Source organism: Ambystoma mexicanum, chromosome 12 (assembly GCF_040938575.1).
Source record: "Ambystoma mexicanum isolate Mex_15411 chromosome 12, UKY_AmexF1_1, whole genome shotgun sequence".
Classification (NCBI taxonomy): domain Eukaryota; kingdom Metazoa; phylum Chordata; class Amphibia; order Caudata; family Ambystomatidae; genus Ambystoma; species Ambystoma mexicanum.
In genome coordinates this window covers 1,224,022,248-1,224,041,163 of record NC_090936.1, presented here as the reverse complement: position 1 = coordinate 1,224,041,163, position 18,916 = coordinate 1,224,022,248, and the positions used below count along the sequence as shown (strand labels likewise).

At 45.4% G+C, this 18,916-nt stretch overlaps 1 protein-coding gene across 13 annotated transcripts in view; it reads right to left on the bottom strand.

Moving 5' to 3' along the window:
* The window catches only part of MYBPC1 (myosin binding protein C1), a 1,087,780-nt gene that overhangs the window by 100,241 nt on the left and 968,623 nt on the right, over positions 1-18,916 (bottom strand). For all 13 annotated transcript variants that reach the window (XM_069629883.1, XM_069629891.1, XM_069629879.1 and 10 more), the window contains one exon: positions 15,398-15,584. In XM_069629883.1, coding sequence (XP_069485984.1) covers positions 15,398-15,584 — 187 coding nt within the window. The remainder of the gene's footprint in view (positions 1-15,397; positions 15,585-18,916) is intronic.

Below are 18,916 nucleotides of genomic sequence, written 5' to 3'. Positions count from 1 at the left end.
TTTAGATGCAACAAGGCGCAGCCGCAGGGCAACAGTCTGTTCCACTACAACGCAGGTAATGGGACAGATAGATGGGTAGGAAGAGTGGCAGAGGAGCTATACTGGGCATTGCTAAGTGTGCATCGCGCTCGGAACGTGTTGGCAAAAGTCTGAGGTCCCACCCCCATTCTGTGGGAGTTTCCCAAGGTAAGAAGGAAAGGGGAGAGGATGAAAGAGTACAAAGTATCTGTACCTGCTTGTTTTGAAATGTTTTCGTAGCCAGTCTATCAGGAACAACTCACTGTTTATGACAAGCATGTGGTCAAGGTAAGCATAAGGTAGAGGGAAAGAATGTGAGGAATAAAAGTCTACGGGGGTGGATTGTATGACTTTCAGGTTTATAATTTGGTTGTGCTGGAGCAAATGTTCCATGTCTATGTGGGGTGGGGGCACACTCTTTATGATGTTCTATCTATTATGATATGGTTAAGACTATTCGCAAAAACATTTCTTCGCACCGCATCTTCCCCCACCCACACACACCCAAAGCCAAACTCCCAAAGGGCCTCCTGCATCCAACCCTACATGCCCAGCCCTTACCCTCAGCTTTTCTTCCCCACCTACGTAACTTAAGATGTGGCCACCCTCCTAACATATATCAAGTCTGGTTCCCCACTCGGCTCCCCTCTCTGGTTCTCAGGAGGATAGCTCAGGGGCAATGTGCTTGTCTTGGCAGCAAGACAACGCTGAGCAACACAGGTTTGATCCCCGGGTCCGCGCTTAGAAACCTCTGGGTATTAAGCGCGTTATAAATAACCCATTACATTACATTACATTGCACTTAGTCCCTGCCCAGCAGGTTTTCTCCAACCAGTGCAGAACATTGTGGTGTCTCTCGCGTGGCCCTCCTTCAAAGTGGGCTCTGTTTCCCCTGCAATAGAAAAATGCATTACTGGTCGTGCTTGCTCAACCTAAACTAAAACATCCTTGTTCAGCCCTTCTCCCCTAGCTAACATTTGCCCCCAGCTTTCTCCTCCTGGCTCTGGTTGAGTTACCCCAGTTTACCATGACTCACTTTTTCTTCAACTTTCTTAAATTATACAATTTCAAAACTCCTTTTCCATCCAAATAGACATAATCTCTGCTTGTCATTGCTCACAATGACCTCCGCCTGACATCTGATGGTGATTGTATTGTTGCACTAATTAAGCTAGATCAGCCGCATTTGACTCAATCACAACATCTTGTCCAATTGCCAGGTAGAAGCAAGCATTAGCGATACAGGAATGTGATGCTTCAGGCCTTTCTGTCTGGATGTACTCAAACTATTTTCCTCCCAACCTACTTCTCCTTCACTATGGAGATTAGCAGCACTCCAGCCTATCGCCCTTACTTTTCAATCTTTATCTACATCCCCTGGCATGGATCATTGCATGCTGGAGGGGTAGATTGTAGGTGGTGGGATGGACCTTTGTGGCGCTCTCTTTTGACCTCCTACAATGAACCCCTTATCCCAGCTAAGTGGCACTGTGTGTAACCTGGGTATCTGCTTCAACAGAGACTGTGCCCTGAGCTCTCAGGACAGCATTGGCCACTGGCTTGCTTTCATATTACGATGATGCTCCATAAATGTCTCCCTCTCCTTCCTCTCAATTTAAGGGCATTGGCCGTTTCCGCTGTAGACACATAGTGCCTTGATTGTGCCCTCTCTCCCAGCCTCAAGGACCACCAACTGTAACGTCTGAAACCTATGAAAAACATGTCTGTTGGTCTTATGTACAGAGCATGATAATCTGATTATGTCTCAAATCGCTTGGCCAAACTACATTGGCTCCTTATAGGGCAAATAGACCATTTAAGGTCTTATGTAAGGCCCTCACTATAGCCCTGGAAGACCATAGTCTATATACCTGGTTTCTATCCATTCTAGTAGCCGCCTTCTGCGTCCAGTCCCCAGATTCACCTAGGGCTGCAAAGACGGGTAAGGCTCCTCTCCCCATGCCTACGTCTAGGGAACATAGTGCTTTGCATATTCATGCTATGGAAATCCATCTATTTTTGTACAAATCAAGGGCTGATGACGATTCCTTATCTACATTAGGCCATCGTGGTCTCTGGTAACTCAGCATTTTAGCACCAATATGGCAAACAAGTGCTTTAAATAACCCGTCTCATACCCATGAGGTCAGAGAAAGGCCCATTGTATTTTATTTGACACTTACAGATCTGCATATCCAGCAAGCTTGTGCTAGCACCTTGGCAGCTGTAGCAGACATATGACTCGTCTGATTTAGTTTAATGAGCTTGCCGTCTGTTCCGCACACTGGGTCTCAGCAACACATATTTGTGTTACCTGGCAGGTCCCCATTACCTTGTGGTGCAGGGTGTTCGGGTCGCCTACCTATTCATTCTCGTGATGTCCTTGATTACATTATGTAAGGGAAGCAATGCATGGATTATGTTACTACCAAGTAACTTACATTCTAACATGCATTATAAACTCTTCTTTTTGTATTCTAAACTGCATATTCTTTATGCTACAGTATAAATGACTCGGAGGTCAGGACAAAAGTTAAAATGCTCATCTGTCATAGGTGCGTAGCAGGATGGTTGCCTAGCGCTGCACTGGGCATTTGTACGGGGCGAGGGTGCACTTCAGTGTGGCCCCATTTTCCACACATGCACATTGTAGGGTGCAAGAGAGCTGAGTGTGAACGCTGCTAGTCGATAAAGTCGTTAACTGCCCTAGTGTCCTAACACCACATTACTAGCAGCAACCTGGAATCTTTGAGAAGCCCCCTGAAATGATTGACAGCACTGGATACCTAACACCAAATTACTAGCAGCAACCTGGAATCTTCGAGAAGCCCCCTGAAATGATTGACAGCACTGGATACCTAACACCAAATTACTAGCAGCAACCTGGAATCTTTGAGAAGCCCCCTGAAATAATTGACAGCACTGGATACCTAACACCAAATTACTAGCAGCAACCTGGAATCTTTGAGAAGCCCCCTGAAATGATTGACAGCACTGGATACCTAACACCAAATTACTAGCAGCAACCTGGAATCTTCGAGAAGCCCCATGAAATGATTGACAGCACTGGATACCTAACACCAAATTACTAGCAGCAACCTGGAATCTTCGAGAAGCCCCCTGAAATGATTGACAGCACTGGATACCTAACACCAAATCACTAGCAGCAACCTGGAATCTTTGAGAAGCCCCCTGAAATGATTGACAGCACTGGATACCTAACACCAAATTACTAGCAGCAACCTGGAATCTTTGAGAAGCCCCCTGAAATGATTGACAGCACTGGATACCTAACACCAAATTACTAGCAGCAACCTGGAATCTTTGAGAAGCCCCCTGAAATGATTGACAGCACTGGATACCTAACACCAAATCACTAGCAGCAACCTGGAATCTTTGAGAAGCCCCCTGAAATGATTGACAGCACTGGATACCTAACACCAAATTACTAGCAGCAACCTGGAATCTTTGAGAAGCCCCCTGAAATGATTGACAGCACTGGATACCTAACAGCAAATTACTAGCAGCAACCTGGAATCTTTGAGAAGCCCCCTGAAATGATTGACAGCACTGGATACCTAACACCAAATCACTAGCAGCAACCTGGAATCTTTGAGAAGCCCCCTGAAATGATTGGCAGCACTGGATACCTAACACCAAATTACTAGCAGCAACCTGGAATCTTTGAGAAGCCCCCTGAAATGATTGACAGCACTGGATACCTAACACCAAATCACTAGCAGCAACCTGGAATCTTTGAGAAGCCCCCTGAAATGATTGACAGCACTGGATACCTAACAGCAAATTACTAGCAGCAACCTGGAATCTTTGAGAAGCCCCCTGAAATGATTGACAGCACTGGATACCTAACACCAAATCACTAGCAGCAACCTGGAATCTTTGAGAAGCCCCCTGAAATGATTGACAGCACTGGATACCTAACACCAAATTACTAGCAGCAACCTGGAATCTTTGAGAAGCCCCCTGAAATGATTGACAGCACTGGATACCTAACAGCAAATTACTAGCAGCAACCTGGAATCTTTGAGAAGCCCCCTGAAATGATTGACAGCACTGGATACCTAACACCAAATCACTAGCAGCAACCTGGAATCTTTGAGAAGCCCCCTGAAATGATTGACAGCACTGGATACCTAACAGCAAATTACTAGCAGCAACCTGGAATCTTCGAGAAGCCCCCTGAAATGATTGACAGCACTGGATACCTAACAGCAAATTACTAGCAGCAACCTGGAATCTTTGAGAAGCCCCCTGAAATGATTGACAGCACTGGATACCTAACACCAAATTACTAGCAGCAACCTGGAATCTTTGAGAAGCCCCCTGAAATGATTGACAGCACTGGATACCTAACACCAAATTACTAGCAGCAACCTGGAATCTTTGAGAAGCCCCCTGAAATGATTGACAGCACTGGATACCTAACACCAAATTACTAGCAGCAACCTGGAATCTTTGAGAAGCCCCCTGAAATGATTGACAGCACTGGATACCTAACACCAAATTACTAGCAGCAACCTGGAATCTTTGAGAAGCCCCCTGAAATGATTGACAGCACCCTGGATTATTTCGGCAACACCTTCATATTCGTTGGTATTAATCTCACATGAGCTAGGAAGAGGCAGCTGGCAAATAATAGCAATTCTGAGCGCAAGTTACTTTCTGGTGATTTTAGATGTATTTCATTAGCTGTCACATGAGCAATGGGGTGCATTGTATCTCTAAAATATTTAGGAATTGTTCAATTATTACACCTGTGGCAACTTTTAAAGGCGGCTTATTTTCTACTGCCAAACATTGGACACATATGTTTCTACTATGCACCCAGAGCTTCTATCATGTATATATTTTCCGATACACACATACATGGTTTGCTGCTGGGGAGGGAATTATCCTTTGTACTGTGGCAACCTTCAGAACGGAAGCAATGGAAATCTATAGCATTTTATCCAATTTATTTTGCACGGTCTGCTGTAAAATGTACTATTTGGCTGCATTCTTAGGGGCAATCACTTAGGACTGGTCTGAGATGTCTGAGAAGCCCTGAGGTGAAAAGGTCGAGGCAAATCTGTTTGGGCTGTTTGGCTGGACGCAGGACGCTGACAAGGAAATACTTGGGGTTAACTCCCATAAGGAAATTGGAAACTGCACTGGAAATATCAACTCAAAGTCGAAGGTGCGTGTGCCTTTCATCTCTGAACTTTCAGTTCAGCTGACCACCTGACCATCTGGTACAAGGGGCCCCCTCCGCTGCCCTTGCGGCGCTAAGCCCTGAGGAGTGAAGGGCTGTGGACTCGCTGTTGGGCTGTTTGGCGAGTGGTAAGCTGGTGGTGTACCACTCTTTCCGGGCTGAGTTAAAGCAGTCCGGGGAAGTAAGAGGGAGTAGGCGTTCCACCCTCTAAAGCAGTGGTCTTCAAACTTTTTTGGCCAGGGCCCCCCTGAGCAAAATTTGGGCAGGTCGGGACCCCCCAGAAATGCCAAATGGACAGTATATATTGCGCGCCGTCACCTGCTCCCATCAAAGTCACTGGGCTCCCTCATCCCACTCCTACCCAGTCGCTGGTCTCTCCCCACCCCATCACACACCCAGGGCTCTCCCCACTCTGCTCCCATCACTATCCCATGGTTCCCGCCCATTGTGCTCCCACCATAGTCCCTCGGTTCCCCCATCCCGTTCCCAACACAGACTGAGGGCCAGTGGCGGCTGGTGAATCTTTTTTAAGTGGAGGGGCATTAAGGGGAGGTTCGGGGGGGTTTCCCCCTGTGAATTTTTTTTAAAATAATAGGTTAAAATGTTGCATTGTAGAGCATACTTTTAACAAAAAATGGGTAAATAGCCAAACAGTTTGCAATTGTTGCTGGGAGTCCAGGGGGCAGGCATTGATATTTTATTTCTATCGCGCTCGTACACAAGTGTTTCAGAGCGTGACAAGGCAAGGGAGGGGAACAGAGGAGAATAAAACAGCGATCTTACTAGGCCCAGTGACATTGAGAACGCGCAAGTGTGAGGGGAAAAGTGCATGGAAGGGGGGAGAAGTGGAAAGTGCGAAGCAGAGGAGAAACAGATAAATAACAATAAATAAATAATAAAGGCAACAAACAGTGGTAGTGCAGCCAGCAATTTGCAAGTGCTACGTTTAAGGCAGCAGACAGGGTAGGTCTGATAAGTGCAGGAAGAAAGATGGTTCTCCTCAAATTTTAGAGTGGCAGGGCGCTGTTCCAGAGGGAGGCCCCAGCCGAAGACGGAGATCTACCCCCAGCTCGTTTCTTTGATAAACGACTGACCCTGAGGGAGTTGGAGGTAGAGGAGTGAAGAGCTCGAGAGGGGAGGTATTTGCGGAGGAATAGCTGAAGGTATTTTGGACCGAGGCCCCAGAAAGCCTTGTGGACAAGGCAGAGGGTTTTGAATGATAGATGTCCGGTAAAAAGATACCATCCCTGTCCCCTGGGCCCCACTGGTCCTAACACAATGAACATGATTATGTGTATATGCAAGGCGCTGCACATTCATACAGCAATCACTCTATCATTCACATGAGCATCCATCACCATACACTCACTCATAACGCATCCATACACATGTTTAAATAAAAACAATGAACATAAACGTACCTTCTGCATTGGCCTGTGTGTGGGTGCTGCTCCAGCTGCTCTGTCCGTATGTGCGAGGAGGCGCAGGAGCTCCCCCTCAGACATACAGACATGCAGTGCCCCAGCCAGCATTTCCAATGAGCTATGCAATGCTGGCGAAGCAAAACGCCCCAGCACTTGCATGGCTCAGTGAGCATGTGCGGCTGGGGAACTAAACTGAACTGTCAAAGGGAAACAGTGTTTCCCTTTGACAGTTCAGCCAGCCCAGGAGCACTCCATTAGCTGGATAAAGCAGCTGAGGGAGTGCTCACTGTTTCACTGGGCTGGCTCCTTAGCTCCTCCATAATGGGTGAGGGGCCAATATGCAGTTAGTAATGTTGACCATTGTTGCTGAATATATCACAATTTACTTACATTTTAACACAAAGCACCCCTTTGGGTACTATTGAAACAGTGGGCTTCATAACTACTCTGGCGGTAGCTGTGCCGGTAAAACCGGCACGGCTGCCACTGGAGTTGCATCCGGGTCTGGCACCCGCGAATGGGCAATTACTAGGTCATGCCGAGTTAGGCGGACATGATAATTGCCTTTCGAAGGTGCCGGTAGATCCCCATTCCCATTTGAGCCCCATATGGCTCAAATGGGAAGGGGGAGCTCGGATGCACCGGCACCGTTAATAACGGTGCTGGTGCATCCGACGAGCTGAGGTCAGACCTGGCGGGGGCTGTCAAGCACCCACGAGCACAACTCTTACTATGGCGGAACGGTAGCAACGGTGCCGGTAGCTTACCAGCACCGTTGTTACTGGTCCGCCATAGTAGTAATGAGGCCCAGTCTGTGACTAAAGGAATGAATATCCATTTACAACTGTGGGCCACTTTTTCATTGTTGCCTGAGACAGTTTCATGCTTCAGCCCGCCCATGTGGGCCACCCCTGCCCATTTCTTCCAATCTAAAAAAAAAAAAAAAAAAAAAATCTTTTTTCATGCTGAGCTCTCAGGGCCCCCCTGGGATGCACCCGCGGACCCCTAGGGGGTCGCGACCCACAGTTTGAATACCACTGCTCTAAAGAAAAAAATGGTGGATTCGGGCCGACGTTTGAGAAGCTCTCGCCCTAATCGAGAGGACTCAGGCCTGGATCTAAGGAGCCCTTTGAAAAACCCCCAGCGACAGCAGCGAACAGTCACTGCAACGTCTGCAACGTCGCCGAGTGCACAGGAGACTGCAGTTGTGGGTACGGGTACGGGCTTACGGGTCTTCAAATTCCCAGCAACGACTCTAAACACTGATGTGTTTCTTCCTATGTCCGCATCCCCCATTTGTAAACAAGTAAATTCCGCATCTGAGATAATCTGTTTGGCGGCTCCTGACGCCCAAGACTCTATCCAATCTCCCCCAGCCCCCCCCAAACCCCATAAAAGCTCAACACCTTACTCACCGGACAACGTTGAAGGTGAGGAGGTAACGGCAAATGGCGAGCCGACCGCGGTGGAGTTCCGGAGACCTCTGCCGTCTCTGCGACTCCCAGCAGGCAGAGACACGTCCAGAGTCGCTCTGGGGGTAGAGGAGGGTGGAAGTGTGGGAGCGGAGGATGACCTTGAGGGAGGAATGAAGGAGGGAAGACCACTGTGGCCTGGGGCCGGTGAGGCGAATTCACAGGGGGAGAGCCTCACGGGCACAGAGCACGAGGATGTGATGGGAGGAGGGGAACTCCCACCGGAAAGCACTGCCTTAAACATTGAGAACCGGCCTAAGGAAAACCAAAATGCTATAAACAATGATATTCATACGGAAACCCCCCAACCAGCACAATCAACGCCCACGGTAACATCTAACTTAAAATCATTATTAAACATTACCATAGAGGTCCATCCTGCAATGATAGGCCCCGACTTGAAGACCTCAGACAAAACAATCTCTCCGGATAAATTGGCATCAGACGGAAAGAAGAACCATCAAGAGAGAGCCAATGAAGAAATAGTGAATATTGAAACGGGTGATAAAACTGGACATAATAATAATCCCAATAAAACCCGCTATCCATCTGTATGCAATGAAGCACACCCGGTTTATGGTGTGACACCGCCTATGAAATCTCTTGAAATAAATTCTCAAAAAAAGCCCTTACAAAAACAAAGGGGTAGTAGAATAAAGATACCATCAGCGACGAGGAAACCGACCCAGAAAAAAAAACATAAGTGCACAAAATAAAAGAGTGGTGCGAAAAATCACCCAGAGATTAAAAACAAAGTCATGTTCTACGAACTCTGTGGCCAGTTTCTTCCTAAAACCACTGAGCGAAGAACAACGCCAAACAGAAGAACTGTCGGATGCAGATTTGTTGGAAGGCGATGTCTCGCCTATAAACCACATGCCTCAGGGAACAAGGTTTGTATGGTCAGGGATGAGAACGGACCAGCCCTAAAAACAGGCATTCGATATTTTAAAGATCCGTAACTATTGGAGGCGAACGCAAGTCTGGGGTCTCCGATGCAAAAACATGGAGAAAATACTGGAAAAAACAAGAGATACTTCCTCCGAGAGCCAGAAGCAACAGGTTACTGGGAGTACACTAATGCCACATGATGCCACCGCAAACAACAGTGACAAGGTGGCTGAACACCCTATACCCAAGGAGAATACCGGGATAATCATTAATGAAAACGATCCGTCTCAAGCAGAAAGAACCATAAGAGATATACCACATGAGATTCGACCCCTGAAAAAGGATTCGAAAAAAAATCTAAAGAAAAAGACTCACCTTGAGGTGAAAAAAATATAAGGGATACCCCATGCGAGCCCGTGCCTGTGGAAAACGTCCCAAAAACACATTAAAAAAAAACGACCACAGAAGGGGAACCCCTGCCAGAAAATCAACAAAGCACACTGATTTGGGACCAAGTCCCACAACAGGCCCCCCTTTGAGGTCACCTCCTCGAAATAGAAGATCGTCAACTGGGTCACTCAATAATGACAAAGATACTCCAACATTAAACAGAAGATCTTCAACCCTGATCTCTGACAATGAGAAAGAGACGGCAAAAAAAAAACAGAAATTTATGCTGTAATGTCAGCAATAACAATCGGAATGAATCCATTCTGTAAACTGTATGAATCCATCCATGATACTCTAAAGGATCAGTCAACCTTGGTAGCCATGCTCTACACGAAAACGACTTACGTAGAAGGATTCATCATGTCTCAGGATGCAAGGGGACAAGGGCCCGGGACATGTAACACCTCAAAAAATCAGGTAAATGAAGAAACCAGGCAACAACATGACCTGGAACCCGTGAAGCATATCCAGAAAAAAACATCAGCTGCATCCCAGACGGAGGATATATCAAAAAAAGTGCGGAACAAATCGGTCAGAGATGAAGGTCAACAGACCGATGAAACACTAATGTGTAGAGACAAACAGAGTGATCCACTAAATGTTCGAGAAGAACCTGAGAAGGACCCCCAAATAAAACCACAAGAGCAACAAGGGGCTATCCAGCAGATATCAATAAAGAAAAAACCGGCAAATGGCTGCGTGGTTATGACCTTGGAGAAAGATGCCCTGAGTATGACGCCTATGGAAGGCAGAGGCGAAAGGATCACTCAAGCCAAGTCAAAAAGGGGGAACCCCTAAAGACTGATGAGCAAAGACACAACAAACCATCAAGTAAGGAACAAGTAACATACCCGCTCTTTGCAAACGAAAAAAGGCTTTTAAAAAAACCAGGAAACAGAGTGGTAACAATAGAAGCTCAGCAAACCCTTTCTGAGACGTTGAAAAAACAAAAAAACAACAAGAGCAATGAAAGAGAACCGTAGTTATGCAAGATCCAGAGCCTTCTAATTTGGGAAAAACAGATCAAGATGTTTCTTTAAATAAACAACAAATGATGATTGAAGTCCAGGAAGACAGTATTGATCTTATGGACCTGTCGGGCTACTCTGTCGAAACAGTGGACTCTGAATCTTTACAAACAACGCAGCACAAGGGCACCCCGAGTAAAGAGAGGAGAGTAATAACTCAAGAAAACTCAAGAAAACATAGACAACGAGCAAACAAGTCCTTTTCTCACTCTGAAAGAAAGGAGGGAGAAACTATTAAGGGGTTCTTCGAATAGTGGAACGGCGATAACGCCTATAACACGAAGAGAGAAAAGACAGACAGACTCCAAAGTGAAAGCATTGGATGCACGGGACATAAAACATAGGAGTAGATCACCCTGTACAAAAAGAAAGATGAAAACTCAGTTCTGGGAGCAAGTCCAATCTGTTAACAATCGAAAGAAAGAACAGAAGAGGAAAGCCTTACCGGAACCAAGTCAAGAACGAGATCTAAGGAAGAAAAGAAATAACAACTCAGAGAACGGGAAAGACATCCACATTCCATACAGTAAAAAGATTGGTAGTGAAAGATCTTTCAAACTGGAACGTGTGGGCGATACACGGGACAATTTAATTTTGAACTGGAAAAACATAATGGCTCTGATTAAGTGCATCCCTAATCTGAGGCAGACCAACTCTGACGACATCAGATTTGTTGAATTCAGTTCCACGGGAAAAAGAGATTGTGTCTACTTACACATCCCCTCCCCAATAATCAGGGCAATGATAATAATGGAGCAGGAAAGCTTCCAAATGATGGGGTATGACTTACGCAAGTGCCGTCTAAGAAGTGAGAATGCACAGTGGGAAAAAAGTCAACGGGAATCACAAGAGAATACACAATCAAATCAAGAAAACCTATCGGCCCGCATTAACGAACCTCCAGTTAGACCAACTAATACATCGACACATAAAAAGGAGGAGACCACTTTAGAGAGGTGGAGTAAAAGAGCAGAATCAAGTACAGATGGAAGGGAGCAAACTCCATACTTGGATCCATTGAATAATAGAAGATACCCAAAGGGACCTTTCCAGAGTTTAAAAATCACATTTGCGCAAGAAGAACCAGAGAGGGACAATGAACAAACAACTGCGAACAACCTCAAGGATGAGGAAAAGGGTAGACTCTCTAGATGGTCGTGGATTTTGAAAGTTCTAACAAAGAAAAGCTAGCTACGCATCGAAGAGAAGGACCGAAGTGAGGAACCCCAGGGAGCTGAGGCCAAGGAATTGGAGAACAATACCATCGTAATGGGAAGTTGGAACACCAGAGGCTTCAATCACTTACAGGAAATAAGCTATGTTAATTTAGGAGACTTTGACATCTTATGTCTCCAAGAGACATGGCTAATAAAAAAGCCATTTCTGGAGGGCTACCAAACCTACCTTTCCCCAGCGATACGCTCCGAAAGAGGACGACCATCTTCAGGTTTGCTGACAGCCATCAGATCTGGAGCGGGAATCCAACTTATAAAAACTGTAACATCAAACATCCACTTCCAAGTATCGGCCTTAAAATGGTCTAAGATAACCTTGGAAAATAACAAAGATACTCCAAAGGATGAAACAGTGATTCTCATAAATACATATTGGAATCCTGCAGCGATTAAGAACGAGGATTATCTGAAATTGGCTGACAATATAATGGAAAGAATACATCTGGAATGGGTGCCGAAATTCATAATTTTATGTGGTGACTTAAACGCGGTTTGCCCTAAAATCAAAACTCTGAAGGGTCCGAGAAAAAAAAGCCCATTAAGCATGATTTGAAGTCATTTATGGAAGGAGGCGATGTCATCCTGGGACCTCCATAGTCTAGAACCATCAACATCCTGCCGTGGCCCACCAATCCCGACATGGGAAAGAAATAACCAGAGCGCCAACTAAGACCATATATTCGTTTCTAACGAGATGTTGAAGATCGTTGTCGAATTTGAGGTTGTGAGAACAACTAATAGTGACCACAACCTCTTAAAGGTAAAATGGACTAACATGAGGAGCACCAGACCAACTATGGCAGCCGAGATTGAGGCGTTAAAAGGAGGAACTAAACTGAGACTGTCTGCAAATGCAGTGGTAGGATTGACTGATAGATATACCACCATTTGCAAGTTAAAGCAGCAAATGGCAAAGAAAATATTGACTACCGACCATTGCTAAAAATCTATGAAAAGAAAAAGAAAATCTGGCCAAATTGCGAGACAAAAACTCATATACATGAATTCAACAAATGTGTAGTCGAAGAGAGGAAAAAACTAAGGAAACTAAAACGCCAAGCAAGGAAATCAAACACTTCCGAGTCTGTGAATCAGGTAAAAATCGCAGTGAGGATATATAAAAGCTGGCTACAACATCAAAGAGCGACTATGAACCAAGCTGACGCAGCTGCAATGCTAAAGACAGTGTGCAGTAGAAAAACAAGAGATTTTTGGACCCTGATTAGAACAACGTCAGGGACCCAAATTAACACAATAAATAATTTTGTGGGAGAAGAAGCCTGGACGAAACACTTCAGAAGTCTTTTCCAGAAACTCGGACACCATAATTCAGCAACCTCAGTGGTCCCAAATATACCATGGATGACAACGTGGGATTTGGAGGACATAAAGAGAAAACTGGTTCGTTTAAACAACTCAAGGGCCCCCGTGCCGGATGGCATTACGAAGGCAGACTTGAAAGAACATCAAGCAGAATGGGCGGCTTTTATTCATGAGATAAAAAAGAACTGCACAAACTCTAGATCCATACCCATCTCATGGACAACGGCAATCATTGTGCCAATTTACAAACACAGGATCCAAAGAACTACCGCCCCATAGTACTTCTCGACGTGGTTGGGAAGGTGTTTGGCTCATTACTTTTGGAACATTTTCAAAAATGGGCAAGATCCTCAGGTAATGAAGACCCACTCCAATCTGGGTTTGTGAAGGACGCAGGAACGGCTCCAAACATCTTGCTGCTAAGCGCCTTAAAAAGTAAGATTCACGAAGGAAGCCCAAAAAATCCATCTGGCTTTTGTTGACCTGGTCCAGGCTTTCGATCAGGTCAACCGTGAAACTTTATGGGAAAAACTAAGAGCAAGAAGATGCCCGGAAGGCATTCTAGAACCCTTTAGGGCGCTTCATCAAGACACCTCGATCAGGGTACGATTAAATCGAGAAGGGCTGTTATCGGAACAAATTCCCACGGCCAGAGGAGTAAAGCAAGGATGCCCTCTTGCTCCGACACTCTTCAACTCATATCTTTGGGACATCGAAGAATGTGAGTCAGAGATCCGCTCTTTTCCACCGACAGTAGGAAGAACAAAAATTTCAAGACTGCTCTATGCGGATGATCTTATTTTATTGGACTATACCCCGATTGGCCTCCAGCACCAATTAAATGAACTAGCATCTTATATAAAGAAGAACAACCTGGAAATTAATAAGGCTAAAACTAAAGTCATGACTGTGGAGAAACAAAACGCCCACACCGAGAATTTCAGATGGACCCTGGAGGGGGAGAGGATAGAACAAGTGAAGGAATTTAAATATCTGGGGGTAACCATTATTAACAATAAGCAAGAGTGCCCAATGCAAAATCATCTCATGGAAAGAGCGAGGAAGCTGGCAAGTCAGGCCAAGGTGATAGATGGAAGATTCGGCCAATTTACAGTAATCCCCCTGATCCAATTTTATAAGGGCAAGTTGGTCCCCTCTCTAATCTACGGGGCAGATGCCATGCTGATGATACCACAAGATTTCTGGAAGCGCATAGAAGGTCTCTTCTGGCGAAGTGCTTTGAACTTACCAGCATCAACGCCAGTGACAACCATTCGCCAAGAATTGTGTTTACAATCATTGGAGTCGATGGTGACTAGAAACACAATAATGCTATACAGGAAGATCAAAATCAGCAACTGTCCAAACGTAATGACCATTATCCACACAGAAATTAAAGATCAAAAAAGTAACCTGCTGACGACCTGGGTGAAAGAAAATCTAAAAATTCTGGACGAGATTGACAGCTCTGAAGAAGAATTAACCCAAAACCCAAACAAAGTCAAACAAAAACTGTGGGAATGAGTCTGGATACATACGACATCCTTGAAAAATAGAAGTAAGCTAATAAGACACCAGCCACCAACAACAAGGAGCATAAATGATCCACCAAACTATCTAAAAAAGTTCCCAAACAAGGTATTGAGAAACATCTTCTTGAGATTTCGAATGAACCTCCTGCCAACAAATGAGATCAGAGCGATAAGGAAAATATCGCTGAAAAATGATTGCCGTTTTTGTAAAAAGAAAGACCAAATTGAGACACTTCGACATCTTTACTGTCATGTATTAATTTGTCGAACCTGAGAAGCATGCATTTGGGACACATATTCATAGAATCGACAACATGCGGAGAAGAAGACTGGTGGAATAGATTAATAGAGGGTGATAACATTTCACATGTGATTGCGGTCTCCCAATTCTTTCTGCACTTGAAACTACAAGACTGCGAATGAGATTGGACTGAGAGTTAAAGACCAGATTTGAGCTGTACCCATACCCCGGCCTTCGTCCTTCCTTCCTTCCTTCCTTCTTTCTTTTGAAATTACCTTTTAAAAAAATTACCTTGTTTAATGCTAAGGAACTTTAAGTCGGATTGGACATACAATAAGATGAGAAAAGGATACAAAAAGCTTATTTCCTTGTAAACATTTCTTGTAAATTGAATCAAGTAAATAAAAAAAATAAAAAAAATAAAAAAAATGTCTTCAGCCAGCTCTGGTCAAGAAAGTGCCACTGAAATATTTCAAAAAGTGAGCATGAGGTAAATGGGTTGATATCACTGTATGGTTTCGCCAAGCAATATTAATTTCTAATGCAAATGTAGGAAACAGGTCACCTGTACCTTTGACTTCCAGCTTGCAGTCCACCTCCGCCTCTCCCAGCTCGTTCACAGCTTTGCAGGTGTACGTCCCCCCATCGTAGGGGTTGGGTTTGCGGATCTCCAGTGTACACACGCTCTGGTTACTAAACATTCTGTACCTTGGGTCATTCTTTATTACTATTCTGTTTTTCATCCAAATAATCTCTGGCTGTGGAATAAATGAAACAGCGTACATCACAAGGTGTACTTAAATCAGTCCTGTCTGGCCAGGGAGCACTCAACATTCACAACTTCATGTCCGAGCAATGAATCCAATTGTCTGGACGCTGAAGAGAACACTCTATCTTAAATCAAGCATCTGCATTCTTTATGAATTGTACACTACTGACTGCCATGTTTATCCGTTCACACTTCTATCACATGTTCCTCCATAAAATGGTTGGAGAAGTATTTATATTCCATTACTCCATTTTGATCAATATTTCATTGCTAACAAAACACCTATATACAACTTATAACTATTGTATTATTTATCTATGGGAATTTTTATGAAAATCCAATATTATTAAAAATGGAGAAACAGAATATGGAAAAAGATCCAGTTTTTTTTCAAATATAATAAATCTATGAATGAATGAATACAGCTGTCAATTGTTTAATGCACGATTTCAAAAGGAGGTAGATCCTAGATCGTGCACTACTGATTATCACGCAGAGAACAAGCCCCACATGAACAGATATTTGTGGCACAATGCAATCACCATTTTGTAAGAAGCTGTTGTGCACCACACAGACATTTCTGCCCATTTTCCAGCAAGTGCATTCATGATTCAATTGTGGCATGTACGAAACTGCATAAAATGGAATCAGTTAAGATGAATCAGTATTGGAATGTGTTGGCGCCAAAGCTTTGAACAATGAATGTAAATGGTTAAGTAATGATTAATCCTATGCCAAAAATTAAAACAACAACCCTGTGCATGACCTTACTTTAGATGGATGTTATACCAAAAGAGACACTACAATGCATCTGCAAACTGCATACTGCTTGGGCACTCTTATATAAGGAGACATGCAATCCATTGAAGCGGAAATTACTTACCAGTAATGTTCTTTCTATGGATTCTTCTCCCGCAAATTCCTCATCAGATAGACTTCCCTACCAGTCAATGTGAAGGAGGCAGGATGAAAGCCTCTATACCAGGAAACCTCATAACATCGCCCTCTCACAGCATGCGTCAGCTCCACAGGCTTTTCTCTGCTCCCACCAAATGAGCCGCCGAAGCAGAGATCTGGTTCCCCAGCAGCAGGAACCATAGCTGCAATGCCTCCATGGATGGGGCAGGGACCACTACCCCCTGCTTATTGAGGTAGCGCATGGCCACTGTGTTGTCCGTCAGAATTGGACCGTCTGGTTTCTGGCACCAGAAAAAAGCAGGAAGCCATGTGGCTCTTGTGGATCTCTCCCCTTTGGCTGAACCTCCGTGCCCATGTTTTTTTTACTAAGCTGATGGCTATGGAGGCGGCACACCTCAAAAGGTCTCCAGAGCGGGTACTGAAGGAAACCTGCCCTCTGTTGCACGATTTGGGCTTCTCCCTGATCTTGCAGAAGTCCCACGTCACCAACGCAGGAGCTCCAATTCTTTGGAGCAACCTGGACACACGGGTGGGGAAGACCCCCCCCATGCTTCTCCCAACCCAGCCCTCCACCCCCCAAAGAAAGAATCACCAGTGTTAGGCAAAGGGTCACGTTTTTTTCTAGATAAAGATCTAGATTCTAGATCTAGATTCTGCTGTCCTAGCCACGTAAAAACTCAAGGCCCTCTTTGGGTCCAGCTGATGGAAACGCTCCTCTTCCTTAGAGGGGTGCAGAGGAGGGTAGAGCACAGGCCGATCAATAGACTGCGAATTGTACAACTCTGAAACCACCTTCGGGAGGAACCCTGGCCTTATCTTGAGCAAGACTTTCTTGCGTAAAAATGGTAAAAATTGAGATTTGCAGCCAAGGGTCTGCAATTCGCTGACCCGCCTAGCAGAAGTAATGGCAACCAAGAAAGCTGTCTTAAGTGTAAGCAGCCATAAACAACAAGAGTGTAAGGGCTCAAAGGGAGCTGCCATCAAAAAAGTAAGCACCCTTTTTAAATCTCAATCTGGGATCGTAAATAAAGACCCTTGAACCGGGGACCTTTTGAACAATGACAAGGCCGCCAGATATTCTTTGACTGTGGTAACCTGAAGGCCAGTGACAGAAGGAACTCCATTGCTGTAGTCTTGAGGCAAGAGATGGGGTCAATCTCATGTTCCCTGCACCACGCCTCAAATCTTCTCCACCTGCATGGATACAGGGATCGTGTTGATATGATACGATAGGTTATTTATAACGCGCTTAATACCCAGAGGTTTCTAAGCGCGGACTCGGGGTTTGAACCTGTATCACTCTGTGTCATCTTGCTTGCAAGGCGAACACATTGCCGCTGAGCTATCCTCCCGATGGTCTGTGTGCAGCCAGCAACACCTCATGTAACTCCTCAGAGAGGTTGCAGTCACATATCTCATCCTCTCGAGAGCCTTGCATGTAGGTTGAGGGATTCCGAGTATGGGTGGAGTACACGACCTTCCGACTGGGTCAGAAGATCCAGACACTGAGGCAACCGGTGAGGTGGACAAATGTTCAGTTCCAAGAGGTTGCTGTATCAAGTTCTCCTCACCCAATCGTGGGCGATCAAGATCATTGTCGCTCGAAACCACCGGAACCTCCTGAGAACACAAGGGATGACAGAAATCGGAGAAAAGGTTTAGTGGAGAGGGAAGGTCCAATCCACCAGAAATGCATCCCCTAATGCACCGTTCGCTGGGAATTACCTCAAGGAAAACTGTCTACAATTCCTGTTGGACTGTGTGGCAAACAGGTCCACCGTTGGGGTACCCGAGAGAGAAGATCTCCTGTATGACCTCCTCATACACTTCCCACTCAAGTAAGACAGTGCTCTGCCTGCTCGGAGCATCCACCAAACTGTTCTCTGTCCCCGCCAGATGAACTGCAGAGACCAAGAATTGGTTCTCCGGCAACCAGAACCCTAGCTGCATCGCCTCTCTGCAAAGGGGGAGGGAGCACACACCACCGTGCTTGTTCAGGTAGTGCATGGCCACCTTATTGTCTGTCAGAATCAGGACGTGCTTCCCCTTAAAAGACGGAGTGAAATCCTCGAGGGCCAACCTGATGTCTCGCAACTCCAGCCTGTTGATGTGCCATCTGGCTTCCATTGCTGACCAAAGGCCGCTCATCTGCAAGACCTCGTAGTGAGTGCTCCAATCCTTCAGAGACACATCCATGACCACTCAGGACTGAGGCCAGAAGAGTTCCCCCGCCATGAGATTGCTGCCGTCGGCCCACCAAGCAAGATTGTCGACCACTGACCTGGACAGCCGGAGGGAATCCATAAAGGCTCTGAGGTACTGGGACCACTGACTTCGTGGGAGCCACTGTAAAGATCTAATGCGCAGCCTGGCCTCTGGCACCAGAAAAATACAGGAGGCCAT